We start from the raw sequence: 18,824 nt of genomic DNA on the forward strand, positions 1-18,824 counted from the left end.
GACCTCAGGTGGTTCGCCCGCCTCAGCTTCCCAAAGCGTTGGGATTATAGGTGTGAGCCACCACGCCCGGCCTTGTGATTATATTATCAAAGTTTGGCCATTTTAAAAACTGTCCATTAATAAGTACTTTCTAGTTCTTCATATTCAAGATATATAAAACATGAATATATGTAGTATGTATGAAAATAAAGTGGACATTGGACACAGTGTTCTACCAAAACAGTACATGGCTATTTCACGATATAATCAGTAAATCAGGAGACAGGCAGGACATGTAGTGATGCCACAGATACTTTTTATTTTTTTGTGGTAGCCACTGAAATGTTTGGTAATGCAAAAATCAAACGGGAGTAGAATGCCCATGACAATGTGACTCACATGCTCCCAAATCTTTGGTGGATTGATGCTAGAACAAACATCCAGTTAGGCCATCCTCCCGACCTAGGAAAACAAGGTAAGCTTTTATCTTTGCTCACGAGTACAATTCTTATGTTAGTCACTATTGTTTGCATATACCAGTATATAACTCACCTATAAATTCACTTTCAAATGACAAAATCCTTGGGTTCTCACAGTTCTAAGTCCTATAATTTTACCTGGTTTAGTTACTTTAATAGGTTTATCCCATCTCCATATTCTTTAAAAAATCTATATGCATAAATAAATTAAGGCTAAGTTAAATGATGTCTGTCTAGTCATTATAGATAAGGCTTTATATATATACAAACATATATACACGTGTGCATTTTCTGTATGCTACTTTCAAGTCTAAATTTTTATGCTTTTGTTTCATCACCTTACTCACTTTTTGCTCTGAAATTATCAGAAAAATAAGAATTGACAAGCATGTTTCCATTTAATTACCAATGGCTGCCCCTTTCTAACAGGCTAGAGGGCCTGTTTAATATTTTTAATGTCAAATACTTGAACCATGAACCATCTTCCAGTATATGCAGATATGGTTTATAGTTCTAAATATTTTAAGAAGTGAATTTCAACTTCTACTGAATTTTATTACAATAACTCATATATGTACTAAATATTGGTTGGAAATAATCTTTCCCAAGAAGTACCTGTAATAATGCTGTTCAAGTTGCCACTGAGCTTACTCTTCTAATCAAAAGGATGCTATGGAAGTCACTGTCTTAGCAGATTTCCAATTCTCAAACATCAAAATCTCTTTGGTCATTTATTTGGGACTTTCAGAGACTTACATTTCCTATGACATAGATTAAGGTATAAAAGGCTTATGTTGTGGCTGGGCACGGTGGCTCACGCCTGTAATCCCAGCACTTTAGGAGGCCAAAGCAGGCAGATCACAAGGTCAGGATTTCAAGACTAGCCTGACTAACATGGTGAAACCACATCTCTACTAAAAATACAAAAATCAGCGTGGTGTGGTGGTGGGAGCCTGTAATCCCAGCTACTCAGGAGGCTAAAGCAGGAGAATCACTTGAACCCGGGAGGCAGAGGTTGCAGTGAGACAAGATCTCACCACTGCACTCCAGCCTGGGCGACAGAGTGAGACTCCATCTTAAAAAAAAAAAAAAGACTCCTATATTTTCAAATTTTACTCACCTATTTCCTTTATCAATGTCCCTTTCACTTCTATGAATTCTAATTCATTGATATTAAATAAGGTGCAATAAGCAATGGCTGAAAGTACCCCGAAAATAATGACAACTACAGGATTTCCCTCCAGTATGAATTTGCTGGTTTTGCATTTAAGGGTTGAGAGACAGCTAAAGGCCTTGTACATTTACTGTATTCATATGTCCATAATCAATAGCCTTCTCAAAATTATAAAACTGCAAGGTTTCTTTTTAGTAGAAATTCTCCAGTTTGACCAGTAAAGACCTTTCCACACTGACTGTGTTTAAAGCTGTTTCTGTCCAATCATTTCATCCAGAGAAAGGTCTGAGGTGTTTGGCACTACCTATTATAGCTGAAAAAAACTTATATACACATTTGGAATGAGCAGTTCCAGTCCAGGTATAAATTCAACAGAAATCATACACACATATACACACACACCCATGACATAAACAAGAATGTTTACAGCAGTATTTTTATTATTACACAAAATTATAAAAAATACAACTATCCATCAATAGGATAAATAGCAATATATTCTTAAAATGGAATAGTATGCAAAATGAAAATACACTACTGCCACATGCAATAATGTACAAATCTTAAAAACTGAGTGAAATAAGCAAGACACAAAAGAATTCATGATGTATGATAAAATATATATATATATATAAAATTGAAAACATGCAAAAACTACTTTTTGAAGTTATAGGCTACAGAAATGATAACTCTTAGGTAAGTAACAACTAACTGCTTTTTATTACAGAGTGCAATAAGAAATATGTTCATAAATATTTTCTTATGGAGATTAATGCTTATAATCATTTTGTATCTTATCTCTGCATGTATTAAATAAGTATTTTTAAAAAATAAACTATTTGAGTCAGTAGGAGGAGCAGTTGAAGACTTTAAAATTTAGCTTCATAGCTAATAGAGTTCAATAATGATGACACCCATTTTATATGCTAGTAAATAGTAGATAGTTATTCATTATGGTACTTTAAGTTAATAACTATTATTAGACTTGTGATTTTAAATTACATTAACATCTTTCAGCATGCTTTTCTTTTTATAACTAAAGGTTTACAATAACTTGGAAAGAATTAATGTAAGAAACCACCTCATTTATTGCATTTCAATATTTTCTCCCTTGTGAGTTCTTTGATGGACAATGAGGTTTCTCTTATAACTGAAAGACTTACCACACTCATTACAAACATACGGTTTCTCGCCTGTGTGAGTTCTCTGATGTACAATGAGATTTGTCTTCTGGCGGAAGCACTTTCCACATTCACTACATTTATATGGTTTCTCTCCTGTATGAGTTCTTTGATGATGAATGAGATATGACTTCCTGCTAAAGGCTTTCCCACACTGAGGACATTCATAGGATTTCTGCCCTGTATGTATCTTCTGATGTACAGTGAGGGTTGCTTTCTGGCGAAAAGACTTCCCACATTCATTACAAATATAGGGTTTCTCCCCCGTATGAATTCTCTGATGTAGATTGAGATTTGTCTTTTGACTGAATGACTTACCACATTCATTACATTCATACGGTTTCTCTCCTGTGTGAGTTCGGTGATGATCAATGAGGTATGACTTCATTCTAAAGGCCTTCCCACAGTGAGGACATTCATAAGATTTCTCCCCTGTATGTGTTCTTTGATGTGCTACAAGGGTTGTCTTCTGGCGGAAGGACTTTCCACATTCACTACAAATATAGGGTTTCTCTTCATTATGAGTTTTCTCATGAAGAGCAAGAGTTGTCTTCTGGGAGAAGGATTTCCCACATTCATTACAAATATAGGGCTTTTCTCCTGTATGGGTTCTCTGGTGTACAGTAAGATTTGCCTTCTGGTGAAAGGATTTCCCACATTCTTTACAAATGTAGGGTTTCTCTCCTGTATGAATTCTCTGATGTAAAGAGAGTGTTGTCTTTTGGCGGAAGGACTTCCCACAGTCATTACACTCATATGGTTTCTCTCCTGTGTGAGTTCTCTGATGTCGAATCAGGTGTGACTTCAATCTGAAGGCATTCCTACATTGCAGACATTCGTATGATTTCTCCCCTGTGTGTGTTCTCTGATGGTCAGTGAGGGCTGTCTTTAGGCGGAAGGACTTACCACATTCATTGCAAACAAAAGGTTTCTCTCCTGTGTGAGTTCTCTGATGATCAATAAGATATGATTTCCTTCTAAATGCATTTCCACATTGATGACATTGATAGGGTTTTTCTTCTGAGTGAATTCCCTGATGCAGAATCAATACTGATTTCCTGCAGAAGGATTTCCCACATTCATTGCATGTATGTTTTTTTTCAATATTGGTTGCTCTTCTCTTCTTATTATATACAGATGGATTTTCTCCTCTGTAAGGTCTATTATGTGTAATCAGGCCCCCCCTTTTAAGGAATGATTTCTCACAGTCATTATATCCAAATGACTGTGCTGGAGTTTCCGTTTTCTGATACTGCATAAGAACTTCATTATGACTGAAAGCTCTGCCACTCTGATTATGGGATTTGACTTCAGGATGAGTTGTCTCTTGTTTAGTACTGAGGAGTGATTTCCCATATCCATTATACTCACTAAGTCTCTTTCTTGCAGGATTTAGATTACTGATAATTAATTCTGAAACGTTTTTCAAAATCCTTCCATGAGTATCATATTCAGGAGGTAGAATTTTGGAATTAACAGGGCTTTTGCCTAGAGTAAATGTCTTTTCACATATTTTGTTTTTCTCCTTCACCAGTTTTTTGTGGTTGATGCTTACATCTGATCTAGAATACTTCTCTCGGTGTTCCCTGAATTTTACTAAAAAGTCTTCAGCTTTCCAGTTTTCTTCTAGAAAAGAATATAATTGATAACAATTTGTGAATCTTCACACATTTGCTATGCAAAGGAATTTTACTAGGGTCTAGCATATGGTGCCAAGAGAGACCCAGGACAAATCACCACTGGCTTGGCAGGTGTGCAGGATGGGGAACCAAAACAAAAACCACTTCAGGGTGGAAAAGGATGAAAATATAAGCAAATAAACATTAATCCCTTTTGCATTTTGCACTAAAACTTCCAAGAGAAAGTGCAACCAACCAAGAAGTCAAAGAATGGCAGAAGAGGGATTGACAGTTAATTAAGTATTCAGAAACAATGAAGTGAATCTATCAAAAGCATTAAAATGCACATAGGTTGGACAAGGAAAATTAGTAAAAATGTTTGTTTAGGGAAAATACTAGAGGAAAGATTGCTTTTGGAGAACACAGATCACTTATATTTTTATACACACATCCCTAGAAGACTGTGGTAAAACACTTCCAATTGATCAACACACCTCCTAAGTATAGTCATCATTGGTTAATTTAGCTTGTAAAGTATCAATTCATTTTCTAGTATTTAGAAAAACAATCCTATAGTCCATGCTCTAATCCTCCATATAGGTGGGAATAATTTTCTCTTATGAAAGGAAAACTAGACAATAGGAACTTTAAAATAGATCAGAATATCCTCAATTGCTGTATTCAGATTGCTGCAAAACCCCTTCTTTTAGAATTGTCCAATAACAAAGCTCTCATGACCATCAATTATAACTAGTCCTCTTTTCAGTTGCTGACTCACTTTTTCAGGTTTACAGAAAGACTGACTTACAGCCTTCCCCAGTGCAGTAACGCTTTTTTATTCCAGTTTTTTATATGGTAGATCAGAATACCAGTTTCATAAGGTAGATTCAACAATCTGGTCCTGAATCATATATTAACTTTAACTTTCATTTCTCTTATAGAAGTATAGCTATTTTTAACTTTACTTACCTTGCAATCACCTATATCTAATGAAGCAATGTTAAAGCTACCGTCAAAAATCTATTTCTTCATTGAGTCCAATAACTCCAACACTAATGCAAGGATTTTTACCTGTAAACAAAACTATATTGTCTAGATTGATTTTTTATATTCTCACAAATTTTCAGGGTTGTCCACATATCTGACAGATCTCACCTGTTTATAACAAGTAATTTTTGCCTCAGTTTGGCCTGACACTTACTGTCCTATACATACTTTACTTATGCCCAATAACACTCTTGTGCTCACATTCCTTTAATTAATTAGCTTGCTTTCCAGGCTTATTTCTATTTAAATTTAGAGAATCATCAAGGAAATCCTACTATTCCACAATCTCAAAAACCCTTCATATATTTCCCCGACCATTTTAAGCTTTATTTAAAAATTTCAATATAATTATAGTCTAGAAAAACCATGTTAACAAATCTTTTAACCACCTCACACTTTGACATAAATATTTCATGAAAAATGCAGACTTCAGCTGGATGCAGTGGCTCACACCTGTAATCCCAGCACTTTGAGAGGCTGAGGTGGGTGAATCATTTGAGGTCAGGAGATCAAAACCAGCCTGGCCAATGTGGTAAAACCCTGCCTCTACCAAAAATACAAAAAAATTAGCCGGGTGTGTTGGTGCATATTTATAATCCCAACTACTGGGGAGGCTGAGGCAGGAGAACGGCTTGAATCTGGGAGATGGAGGTTGCAGTGAGCTGAGATTTTGCCATTGTACTCCAGCATGGGCAACAAGAGTGATACTCCCATCTCAAAAAAATAAAAAATGCAGACTTGATAGTAATACTTTCTCAAAGAAATGAATACTTTATTGGTGATCTTTAAACTCATTTGGGCTGGGCATGGTGGCTCATGTGTGTAATCCCAGCACTTGGGGAGGCCAAATTGGGCGGATCACCTGAGATCAAGAGTTCCAGACCAGCCCAGTTAACATGGCATAACCCCATCTCTACTGAAAACACAAAATTAACTGGGTGTGGTGGTGCATGCTTGTAGTCCCAGCTACTCTGGAGTCTGAGTCAGGAGAGTCACTTGAACCCAGGAGGCAGAGGCTGCAGTGAGCCGAGACTGTGCCACTGTACCCCAGCCTGGGCAACAGAGCAAGACTCCATCTCAAGAAAACCAAAAACAGAACAAAAAATCTGAGTTTACATTATCACTGCATAATCATAGGTAGTGTCTGACAGAATGCAGACACTTCAATCACAATCTATAGGGACACACCCTGAGTAGATACATCTAAAAGGAACTTTCTTTCTGAGTGGATGAAAAGATATGTCCCTTACAATGCTCCATAAGCAATTAACACAGTAACTATTAAATACCTAACATGTTAAATAATACCATGGTAATGAAGGTTCAAAAGGGATCTTGTCTTTGAGAAAAAGAACACCTAAGAATGCTTGATTCCCTCAAAGAAATGAAGATTCAAAAGGGATCTTATTTTTGAGAGCAACAGTCCTTAAACATCCTTATAAATCCTTAAGCGTAAACAAGAAGGAATGAAATTATACAACTTTATCCAAGAGTTGTGCATGTTTGTGTTACAGTCAGTAGTTAGCACAGGAATTCCGAAAACAAGTAAGGTAGATATGATGTACAGTAATCAAGGAATGTGCTTTGTATGCTGACGTTAGTGCCATCTACATAAAATAAAGAGTGTAAGTCTGAGAGTGGATGGTATCATTATAATTGAAAGATTACATGAGGGCATATGACAGAAACGAGACCAATTGTCCAGTGAAACAATAAACATTGATTTAAAATGGTAACTTTGAAATTATCAGCCTGGGTCAAGGTAAGTGAGTTCTAAAATTAATAGCTACATTTGTGGTGCGAAAGGAAACTTAGCACAGAAAACAAACCTGAGGTGATATGAAGGATAGAAAATGTTAAGTAAGTAAGGAGAGGACCACTAACCAATAATTTTCTTTTTAAGGATAGGCTGAAGAATGCCTGAAAGAAATCTATCACGATAAGGCAAGATAAGGACTGAGAATGCTGGAAAAAGAGACACAAATGAATAAAAACGTTCTAAAAGAAAGAAGGTTTATGGTACATTCAGAGTGGCAGTTATCTATGATAATATGAAACAAACTAGGAAAGCACCTATTTGAGGAGAGTGATATACATATGTTTTGTTTTTTTTGAAATGGAGTCTTGCCCTGTTGCCCAGGCTGGAGTGCAATGGCATGATCTCAGCACACCAGAACCTCTGCCTATTGGGTTCAAATGATTCTCCTGCCTCCGGCTCCCAAGCAGCTGGGATTACAGACATGTGCCACCACACCCACCTAATTTTTGTATTCTTAGTAGAGAAAGGGTTTCACCATGATGGCCAGGTTGGTTTCAAACTCCTGACCTCAAGTGATCTCCCTGCCATGGCCTCCCAAAGTGCTGAAATGGCGGGTGTGAGCCACCAGGCCCAGCCAGGGAGCATGATATTTAAAAGTATGGTTCTGTTTTTGTTTTTAAGACAGGGTGTTGGCCGGATGTGGTGGCCTGGGCAACAACAGCGAAACTCCTTCTCAAAAACAAAAAAAACAAAAAGACAGGGTCTTGGCTCTGTAGCCCAGCCTGGAGTGCAGTGGCATAATCCTAGTTCACTGTAACCTTGAATCTTTGGGCTCAAGTGATCTTCTCACCTCAACCTTCTCAACCTTCTGAGTAGCTGGAACTACACGTATATGACATCGTTCCTGCCTTTTTTTTTTTTTTTTGAAACAGGATCTTGTTCTGTCACCCAGGTTGGAGTGCAGTGGTACAATCATGGCTCACCACAGCCTTAACCTCCTAGGCTCAAGTGATCCTCCCACCTCAGCCTCCTGAGTAGCTTGGAAGATGGGGTTTTGCTATGATTCCCAGGCTGGTTGCAAACTCCTAGGCTCAAGGGATCTGCCCACCTTGGCCTCCCAAAGTGCTGGGATGACAGATGTGAGCCACCACACCTAGCCTTGGCTAATTTTTTATTTTTCTTTTTGTAGTGATGGGGTCTTGCTATGCTGTCCAGGCTTGCCTTAAACTCATGGCCTCAAGTGATCCTCTTACCTTGGCTTCCCAAAATATCAGATTATAGGCATGAGCCATTATACCTGGCCTAAAAGTCTGGTTTTGAGTTTTATAGGCGTGAAGTTTTTCACAGGTCAGGAGCCTTTGAAAAAACATTCCTGAAACATTTCAAAGGTATCACCCACTCCTGACCCCTTTAAATTTATATTCTGCTAGACTGTGTCTTCCTAAGAGCCAGAAACTCACCCAAGCGGGTATGACCTGCAAATGATGTCCATGGCTCTTCTCCTCGTTCCAACTTGAGGATCACATCAGGTTTGGTCATGTGACACCCTGATAAGGGAAAATAAGACTTAAGTTGCTTGGGCTGTAATACCGTTGAAAATGAGGAAGGGTTCATGTTCAGTACTGCAAATTAAGATGCCTATTTGTGTAACAATATAAGTAGCACCTTGTACTGGGCAAGGGAAGACACAATCATTCCTTCCACTAACCAAAAGGAATTCATCACCTCTTATTCCTGAAATTCAAGATTATACATAACTTTAGGCACTTTGAGAGGAAGTGCCTGCTACTGAAAGTTTCAAAGAGAATTTTTCTTACCTACAGAGATGAGGTGGCAATAGTTTTCCAACATCACATCCATATAGAGAGTCTTCTGAGCATGATCCAGATGCTGCCACTCCTCCTGAGTGAAGTCCACAGTCACATCGTTGAATGACACTGATCCCTAAAATGGATGGAACAGTAATCAGAACAGGTGAACTTGGCGGGGTGCAGTGGGTCACACCTGTAATCCCAGCACTTTGGGAGGCTGAGGCGGGTCGATCACTTGAGGTCAGGAGTTAAAAGACCACCATGGCCAACATGGTGAAACCCGATGTCTACTAAAAATACAAAAAATTAGCCAGGCATGGTGGCATGCACCTGTAATCCCAGTTACATGGGAGGCTGAGGCAGGAGAATAGCTTGAAACCCGGAGGCAGAGGTTGCAGTGAGCTGAGATCATGCCACTCCACTTCAGCCTGGGTGACGGAGCAAGACTCTGACTCAAAAAAAAAAAAAAAGAATAGAAAAAGAAAAAGAAAATAACAAGTGGACTAGATATTGGGAAGTACTTATGACCCTGATACTTTGTGGCATTCATATGAATTCCTGTCCAGAAAGACTACAGTTTTCCCTGTTTTATGATTTATATTGTAGGGGAAACAAAAGTAAAAGTAGAAGTTCCTGTCAGTTCATTTTAAAATAACACATTCTAAGAATATTTACTGTGAAGTCACTTAATGCCTAAAACTGTATTTATTTATTGAAGTGCCAAGACAAACACCTTCCTGCTCAGAAGTTAGCAGAGGCATGTAACACATACTTGCAAGAAAAGGTATGTCAACACAAACCTGCAAGAAGGTGTTACAGGTACACAAAAGAAGTATGTACAAGATACAGCATGTATCACAAAGGTATTTTCTCAGGCTTCACCAAGGAGGTAAATGTTTCCCATTTAACATGAATATGTTATACATGAAGAAAATGGTTTGTAAATGCATGGTGAGATTTTTCAGCATGCAGCAATAACAGATTAAAACACTCAAGGAAACATTCCCTCACATAATAATTATAAAATGTACACATGCTATACAATAAACCTGAAACCCCACAGCTCTAATGGCATAAAACCACCACTCACTTCCTCAAAGGTGATGGAGGACAAAAATGAGAGCTCGAGGCTGGGCACAGTGGCTCATCTGAGGTCAGGAGTTTGAGACCAGCCTGGCTAACATGGTGAAACCCCGTCTCTACTAAAAATACAAAAAATTAGCTGGGCGTGGTCGTGGGCACCTGTAATCCTAGCTACTTGGGAGGCTGAGGTAGAAGAATTGCTTGAACCTGGGAGACAGAGGATGCAGTGAGCTGACACCATGCACTGCACTGCAGCCTGGGCAAGAGAGACACACACACACACATACACACACACACACACACAGAAAAAGAAATGAGAGCTGGAAATCTAGGTTAATTCTGGAAGCAAGAGAACTACAGAAAGGATGAAAATGAAAATCTGGGCATGTTTCTGTCAAAACTCCTGGTTGATAAAATATGCATGTTTTGGAGAGATCACAGAGGACTTAGCAAAAAGCAGACAGAAATAAAACAGAAAAGAATTTTGAAAAACAGCTGGGTGTTGTGGCTCACGCCTGTAATCCCAGCACTTTCGGAGGCCAAGGTGGGCAGATCATGAGATCAGGAGTTCGAGACCAGTCTGGCCAACACGCTGAAACCCAGTCTCTACTAAATATACAAAAATTATCTGGGTTTGGTGGCACATGCTTATACTCCCAGCTCCTCAGGAGGCTGAGGCGAGAAAATTGCTTGAACCAGGAAGGTGGAGGTTGCAGTGAGCCAAGACCGCCATTGCACTCTAGCCTGGGTGACAAAGTGAGACTCTGTCTCAAAATATATATATATATTGAAAGATAAAAGTGCATCCAGTAAGATTCTAAGACATCTGCTTCTCGACTGATGGTATTCCACAACCTGCTCATAGCTCAAGAAGAGTAAGACTGAAGGCTTACAGGATTAAGGTGTCAGAGCTTGGATTGACAAAGCAGCACAAAGTGTAGGGGATAAAACTTAAAAAAGAGAAATGCAGGATGTAAGCCCCAAAATCTAAACACTCACCAATTCCTTGACTGAGAGGAAAAGTATATGAACACAAGGGAGAATCTATTTGCTTTCAGGAGGTTAGGATAAAAGGCAGAAGCTAGAAGCTCGAAGAACCAAGAGGATATATCAGCTGCTTTACACTGAGCAAGGAGACAAAGTTTGAGGTTTGATTACAAGCAAGCTAACTGCCTACCAAAAAAATAATTCTCAGAAGAACATAACAGACATGACAGAATTCAGATGAAAATACTGCTTATGAGTTGGGCATGGCGGCTCATGCCTGTAATCCCAGCACTTTGGGAGGCTGAGGCAGGCAGATCACAAGGTCAAGAGATCGAGACCATCCTGGCCAACATGGTGAAACCCTGTCTCTACTAAAAATACAAAAAAAAATTAGTTGGGCGTGGTGGCGCCTGCCTGTAGTCCCAGCTACTCAGGAGGTTGTTCTACTCTCCAGAACAGAGGCAGGAGAACTGCTTGAACCCTGGAGGAGGCGAAGCTTGCAGTGAGCCAAGATCCTGCCACTGCACACCAGCCTGGTGCCTGGCGATAGAGCAAGACTCTGTCTTAAAAAAAAACAAAAAAAAAACAAAAAAAAAACCTACTTATGATGTCCAGCTTTCTAGCAAAAATTACTAAACATGCAAACAAAACAACAAAACAAAAGGAATGGGGGAAAAGGAACAGTAGTCACAAAAAGACAATCACAGAAACTGACTCCTAGTGGGTCCTTATGTTGGATTTTGCCAAAAAAAAACCAAAAAAACAAAAACGCTTCAAAGTAGCTGTTTTAAAGGTATTCAAATACATAACTGAAATAAAAATTTAACTAGATAGGCTGGGCCCATAATCCCAGCATTTTTGGGAGGCTGAGGCAGGAAAATCACAAGGTCAGGAGTTCAAGAACAGCCTAGCCAACATGGTGAAACATCGTCTCTACTAAAAATACAAAAGTAGCCAGGCATGGTGGCAGGTGCCTCTAATCCCAGCTTCTCAGGAGACTGAGGTAGGAGAATTGCCTGAACACAGGAAGCAGAGGCTGCAGTGAGCTGAGACCCTGCCATTGCACTCCAGCCTGGGTGACAGAGCAAGAAAAAAAAAAGAAAAAAGAAATTTAACTAGATAAGCTCAGTAGCAGAACAGAAATAGAGAAAGAATCACTATCTATGTAAATCAATCAAGAAACAGAAAGAAAAAAAATCATGAAACATAAATAGATTCACAAAGATCTGTGGGTCAATTTCAAAAGTCCAACATGAATATAATTAAGAGTCCCAGAATGGGGAGAGAAAAAGAAATGGCATAAATAAATTTCATGGAAATAATGGCCTAACACATCCAAATTTGTTAAGAACTTATACCTTCAAAGAGCTTAATTAACCCTAAAGGGATAAACACCAAAGAAAACCACATTTATCCAAATCCTAATTAAACTGCTAAACAGCCAAGAATTAATTCTACATGCAGCAAAACTATATATTCAAAATGAAGGCAACATAAAGACATTTTCAGATAAAACCTAGAGAATTCATCACCAGCAGGACTGCACCATCAAAAATGCTAATAGGGGCTGAGTGTTGGCTACGAGGGGCTACCGGATCCGTCGGAAATGGCAGAGGTGGAGGAGACACTGAAGCGACTTCAGAGCCAGAAGGGAGTGCAGGGAATCATCGTGGTGAACACAGAAGGCATTCCCATCAAGAGCACCATGGACAACCCCACCACCACCCAGTATGCCAGCCTCATGCACAGCTTCATCCTGAAGGCACGGAGCACCGTGCGTGAAATCGACCCCCAGAACGATCTCACCTTCCTTCGAATTCGCTCCAAGAAAAATGAGATTATGGTTGCACCAGATAAAGACTATTTCCTGATTGTGATTCAGAATCCAACCGAATAGGCCACTCTCCTGACTCCCTGTGTCATTCCTTAATTTAATGCCCCCCAAGAATGTTAATGTCGATCATGTTAGCAGACTGGCATGTGACAGTCACCTTGGAGCCCACTCAGACCAATCCAGTGACCATGTGTGGGCTGGTGGCTCTTCCTCCCCAACCAAAGGAACCCCTGTGCTGTGCCGGCCTTCCCCAGAGCTCCGGGAGGGCCCTCTCGCCTCACTTCCAGGTTTTGGAGCAAGAACTTGCGAGAAGCCTGTACCCAGCTTCCTTCTGACCTTCAGTTCATTTTGTTGCCCTTGGAGAAGGCTGTTTTTCTTTAAAAATAACCAAAATGCATAAAAAAAAAATGCTAATAGGCCGGGCATGGTGGCTTACATCTGTAATTCCAGCACTTTGGGAGGCTGAGGAAGGAGGACTGCTTGATGCCAGGAGTTTGAGATCAGCCTAGGCAACAAAGTGAGATCCCCATCTCTGAGAGGTGGGGGGTGGGGAAATTAATTTCAGGCTAAGGTAAAAACAACACTAAAGTCTTTTAAGAAGGAATGAAGAAAATGAGAAAAACTGTAAGAATATAAATATTCATTTCCTTTTCTCTTTACAAGATATGACTGTTTCAAGCAGCAATCAGAGAATGTTTGCTATTTTAGCATGAAAGCAACAATGGATAATATGTAAATAAATGAGCAAAAATGTGTTTCAATAAAACTTAGTTATGGACACTAAAATTTAAACTTCATGAAGTTTTAGTGTGTCAGGAATATTTTTTTCTTGTAAATGTTGTCAAATGACTCAGATGCAAAAATAATTCTTAGCTTACAATCTGTACAAAATAGGAAACAGGCTGGATTTGGCCTGTGGACTGTAGACCCTAGATTTAAAATAAACATTCTAATACCATTTATTATAAATATAAATATCACATACATGGCAAACAAAAAAGTAAAAGGTGGTATTAGTAAATGAAACTATAATGTGGCAAGACTGACGTATTTTTACCACAACTAATTTAATATCAACCCTAAGAAAATTCTGATTAAGTTGAAGATGCATACTGTAATCCTAGGGCAATTACACAAAAAAATGCAAATGCATAACTAAAAAGCGAACAGAGGAATGAAAATGAATCATTAAAATGTATGTGACTAACACAAAATACAGCAGAATGTAGGAGCAGACAGGCAAAAACAGGAGGAATTTAAACATATTACTAAGTGAAAGAAGCCACTTTGAAAAGGCTACATGGTATAGCCTTCCAGATTCTGACCATATGGCATTCTGGAAAAGGCAACATTTTGGAGAGTAAAAAGACCAGTGGTTTCCAGGGGTAGCAGGGAGGGAGGGATGAACAGGCAGAACAAAGAGAATTTTTAGGGCAATGAAATCATTTTGTAAGATAATATAATGGTGAATATACGCCATTATATATTTGTCAAAACCTACTGACTATACAATATCAGTAGTGAACCCTAATGTCAACTATGAATTTTGGGTAAAAATAATGTGTTAATGTAGCTCCAGCGTTTGTACAGATGGACTGCTCTGGTCCCAGATGTTGATAGTGAGGGAGACTTTGTGTGTGCAGGGAGTATATAGGAACTTTCTGTATTTTCTGTTCAGTTTTGAAATGAACTTAAAACTGCTCTAAAAAATAGTGTATTTAAAATGCAAAAACAGGCTGGGTGTAGTGGCTCCCTCCTGTAATCCCAGCACTTTGGGAGGCCAAGGCAGGTGGATGACCTGAGCCCAGGAGTTCGATACCAGCCTGAGCAATGTAGCAAAATCCCATCTCTACCAAAAATACACAAATTAGCTGAGTGTGGTGATGCGTACCTGTAGCTCCAGCTACTAGGGAGGGTGAGGCAGGAGGATCGCTTGAACCCAGAAGGCAGAGGTTGCAGTGAGCCAAGATAGCACCACTGCACTCCAGCCTGGGGACAGAATGAGACTCTGTCTCAAAATAAATAAATAAAAAAAAATAAAATGTAAAACAAACAGATTAGGCAAGCATAAAACAAATAGCAAAAATAGCTACCCTAAATCCAACTATACCTTTACTTGTATTCAATGTAAACGGACTAAACACTTCAATGAGATGGCAGAGATTATCAGAGTGTCAATGAAAGCAAGATTCAAATAGGCTGGGTGTGGTGGCTCACACCTGTAATCCCAGCACTTTGGGAGGCCAAAGCAAGGCAGATCACTTGAGGTCAGGAGTTCAAAACCAGCCTGGGCAACATGGTGAAACTCCATCTCTACTAAAAATATAAAAATTAGGTGTAGTGATGCACGCCCATAGTCCCAGCTATTTGGGAGGCTGAGGCACAAGAATCGCTACAACCAGAGAGGCAGAGGCTGCGGTGAGTCAGGACTGTGCCACTGTACTCCTGCCTGGACGACAGAAGGAAACTGTCTCCCAACAAATTTTTTTTTTTTTAAGCAAAAAAAAAAAATTAGCTAGGTATGGTGGCACATGCCTCTGGTCCTAGCTACTCAGGAAGGCTGAGATGGGAGGATTACTTGAGCCCAGGAGGTTGGGGCTCCAGTGAGAATTGATCACACCACTGCACTCCAGCCTGGGCAACGGAGAAAGATCCTGTCTCAAAAAAAAGAAAAGAAAACCTCAAATATATTCATTCTGTCTATGAGAAACTTACTAAAAAAAAAAAAAAGAGAGAGACATACAAATAGGTTGAAAGTAAAAGGATGAAAAAAGATATAGAAACACTAACCACTAAAAAGATAACAAACAAGCTGAAGTGGCTACAGAAATATCAGACAAAACAGATTTCAACTTGAGAAGTGTTAATACTAGAGACAAGGACATTTCATAACAATAAAGAGTAAGTACATCTGGAAGATGTTATAATCATAAATGTATACAGTTCCAAAATACATGAAGCAAAACTTGACAAAAGTAAAATAAGCTTTTTAGAAGTCCAAAATCATGGTTGATGTTAATGTTTGTCAGCAACGGAAAGAACCAAACCAAAGGGGGTAAATCTATAAACAGCCAGAATATGTAAAGAATACTATCAACCATCTAAACCCATCTGACATTTATAGAAAAGCACTTTCAGTAATTTTACTATAGATACTCTTCTCAAGAGCAAACAGACTACTCACCAAGACAGAACCTAAACAAGTCTCAATAGATTAAAGACAAATCCATATAGAATATGTTCTCTGACAACAGTGAAACTAAATTAAATCTCAATAAAAACAAGATACCTAGATAAACCCCAAATGTCTGGAAACTAAACAATATACTTCTAACTAACTATTAATAATTTTGGGTCAAGAATAATTTAAAAAGAAATTTTCAGAAAATATTTCCAATTAAATTAAAACATCAAAGTTTGTAGATGCAAGCTCAAAGAGAAACTTACAAATTTAAATTTAACACAAAAAGGGTTTATCATAGAATTTTAAAAACACTGAATTTCATAAAATGAAAAACTTCAGCTCTGAAAAACACCATTAAGAAAATAAAAGAATTAAGAGATCCAAGATGGCTGATTACTAGCAGCTCAGGATTGTAGCTCCCAGTGAAAGCGCAATGGACAAGAGGACACCACACTTTCAGATGAATTTTTGTTGCTCACGGACCAGGAGATTCCCAGCGGAGGAGCCTCACGGGTCACCAGCGCAACTCTTGTGGCCAGCACGGTGGTTCCTGGTGCAGAGTAAATGGGACTGGGTCCCCTTTTGGTTGACATTTGGAGCTCCAGGAAGGCAGAGTCATCTATTCAGCTGATTGAAAAAGGGACTCAAGAAGGAAGCCAGACCAGAGATTCCTGGGCAGAAAAGCACCACGAATCTTAATGCCACTGTTTTAGCTGGCACAGTGAGTTGCTCGGATTCCAGAACTGGGAATCAACAAGTTGGACGTCCACTCAGAGACCTGATTTGAAAGTTGGTAATTACAAAGACGACAGGTGGATAAATTTACAATGACAGGAAGAAACCAGTGTAAAAAGGCTGAGAATACCCAAAATCAGAATGCCTCTCCCTCTACAGGATAGAGAATCACAGTTCCTCATCAACAAGGAAACAAGGTCTGATGGAGAATGAGTGCATTCCATTAACGCAATTAGGCTTCAGAAGGTGGATAATAAGAAACCTCTGTCGGGCACGGTGGCTCACGCCTGTAATCCTAGCACTTTGGGAGGCTGAGGTGGGTGGATCACGAGGTCAAGAGATCAAGACCATTCTGGCCAACACAGTGAAACCCCCATCTCTACTAAAATATAAAAAATTAGCTGGGAGTGGTGGCATGTGTCTGTAGTCCCAGCTGCTTGGGAGGCTGAGGCAGGAGATTGCTTGAATCCGGGAGGTGGAGGTTGCAGTGAGCAGAGATCGCGCCACTGCACTCCAGCCTGGCCCCTGGTGACAGAACAAGACTCTGTCTCAAAAAAAAAAAAAGAAAGAAACTTCTGTGAGTTCAAAGAACATGTTCCAGCCCAATGTAAAGAAACTAAGAACCTTGAAAAAAAGTTTGATGAAATCCTAATGAGAATAGACAATTTAGAGAGGAATATAAGTGAATTAATGGAACTGAAGAATACGAGAACTCCATGAAGTATACACAGGTTTTAACAGTCGAATTGATCAAGCAGAGGAAAGGATATCAGAGGTCAAAGACCAACTTAATGAAATGAAACAAGAAGACAAGATTAGAGAAGAAAGAGTAAAAAGGAATGAGCAAAGTCTCCAAGAAATATGGGACTATGTGAAAAGACCTAATTTATGTTTGATAGGTGTACCTGAATGTCATGAAAAGAATGAATCCAAGCTGGAAAATATTCTTCAGGACATTATTCAGGAAAACTTTCCTAACCCATTAAGGCAGGACAATACTCAACTCCAGGTAATACAGAGAATACCACAAAGATATTCCTCAAGTTGAGCAACCCCAAGACACATGATCGTTAGATTTACCAGGGTTGAAATAAAGGAGAAAATTCTAAGGACAGCTAGAGAGAAAGGTCAGGTTACCCATAAAGGGAAGCCTATCAGACTCACAGCAGATCTCTCAGCAGAAACCCTACAAGCCAGAAGAGAGTGGGGGCAAATATTCAATATCCTCAAAGAAAAGAATTTTCAACCCAGAATCTCATATCCAGCCAAACTAAGCTTCATAAATGAAGGAAAAATAAAATTTTTCGTGAACAAGCAAGCACTCAGAGATTTTATCACCACCAGGCCTGCTTTACAAGAGCTTCTGAAAGAAGCACTATACACAGAAAGGAACAACCAGTATCAGTCATCCCAAAAACTTACCAAAAGGTAAAGAGTATCTCTATAATAAAGAATCTATATCAACTAATGGGCAAAATAGCCAGCTAGCATTAAATGACAAATATCAACATTAATCTTAAATTTAAATGGATTAAATGCCCCAATCAAAGACACAGACAGGCAAATTGAATAAAAAGTCAAAACCCATCGGTACGGTATGCTGTATCCAGATCCATCTTATAAAGCAAGGACACACAAAGACTCAAAGGGTTGGTGGAAGACTTATCAATCAAATGGAGAGCAAAAAAAAAAAAGGAGTTGTAACTTTCGTCTCTGACAAAATAGTAACAAAGACTTTAATAGTAACAAAGACTAAAAGAAACAAAGAAGGACATCACATAATGGTAAAAGGATCAATGCAACAACAGGAGTCAATGACCATAAATATATATGCACCCAATATAGGAACACCCAGATACATAAGACAAGTTCTTAATGACTTATAAAGAGACTTGGTGGTGGTGCGTGCCTGTAATCCCAGCTACACAGGAGGCTGAGGCAGGAGAATTGCC

At 39.0% G+C, this 18,824-nt stretch overlaps 1 protein-coding gene and 1 pseudogene across 11 annotated transcripts in view; one reads left to right on the top strand and one right to left on the bottom strand.

Annotated features, from left to right (window-relative positions):
- Positions 1-2,054: 2,054 nt before the first annotated feature.
- The window catches only part of ZNF567 (zinc finger protein 567), a 50,927-nt gene continuing 34,157 nt past the window's right edge, over positions 2,055-18,824 (bottom strand). For all 11 annotated transcript variants that reach the window (XM_008987817.5, XM_078359112.1, XM_017968127.4 and 8 more), the window contains 3 exons: positions 9,056-9,182; positions 8,699-8,785; positions 2,055-4,439 (listed from right to left, as the gene is read on the bottom strand). In XM_008987817.5, coding sequence (XP_008986065.1) covers positions 2,719-4,439; positions 8,699-8,785; positions 9,056-9,182 — 1,935 coding nt within the window. In that variant the 3' untranslated portion in view covers positions 2,055-2,718. The remainder of the gene's footprint in view (positions 4,440-8,698; positions 8,786-9,055; positions 9,183-18,824) is intronic.
- LOC100397858 (dynein, light chain, roadblock-type 1 pseudogene) lies at positions 12,704-13,087 on the top strand (annotated as a pseudogene).

This window comes from Callithrix jacchus, chromosome 22, assembly GCF_049354715.1.
Source record: "Callithrix jacchus isolate 240 chromosome 22, calJac240_pri, whole genome shotgun sequence".
Classification (NCBI taxonomy): domain Eukaryota; kingdom Metazoa; phylum Chordata; class Mammalia; order Primates; family Cebidae; genus Callithrix; species Callithrix jacchus.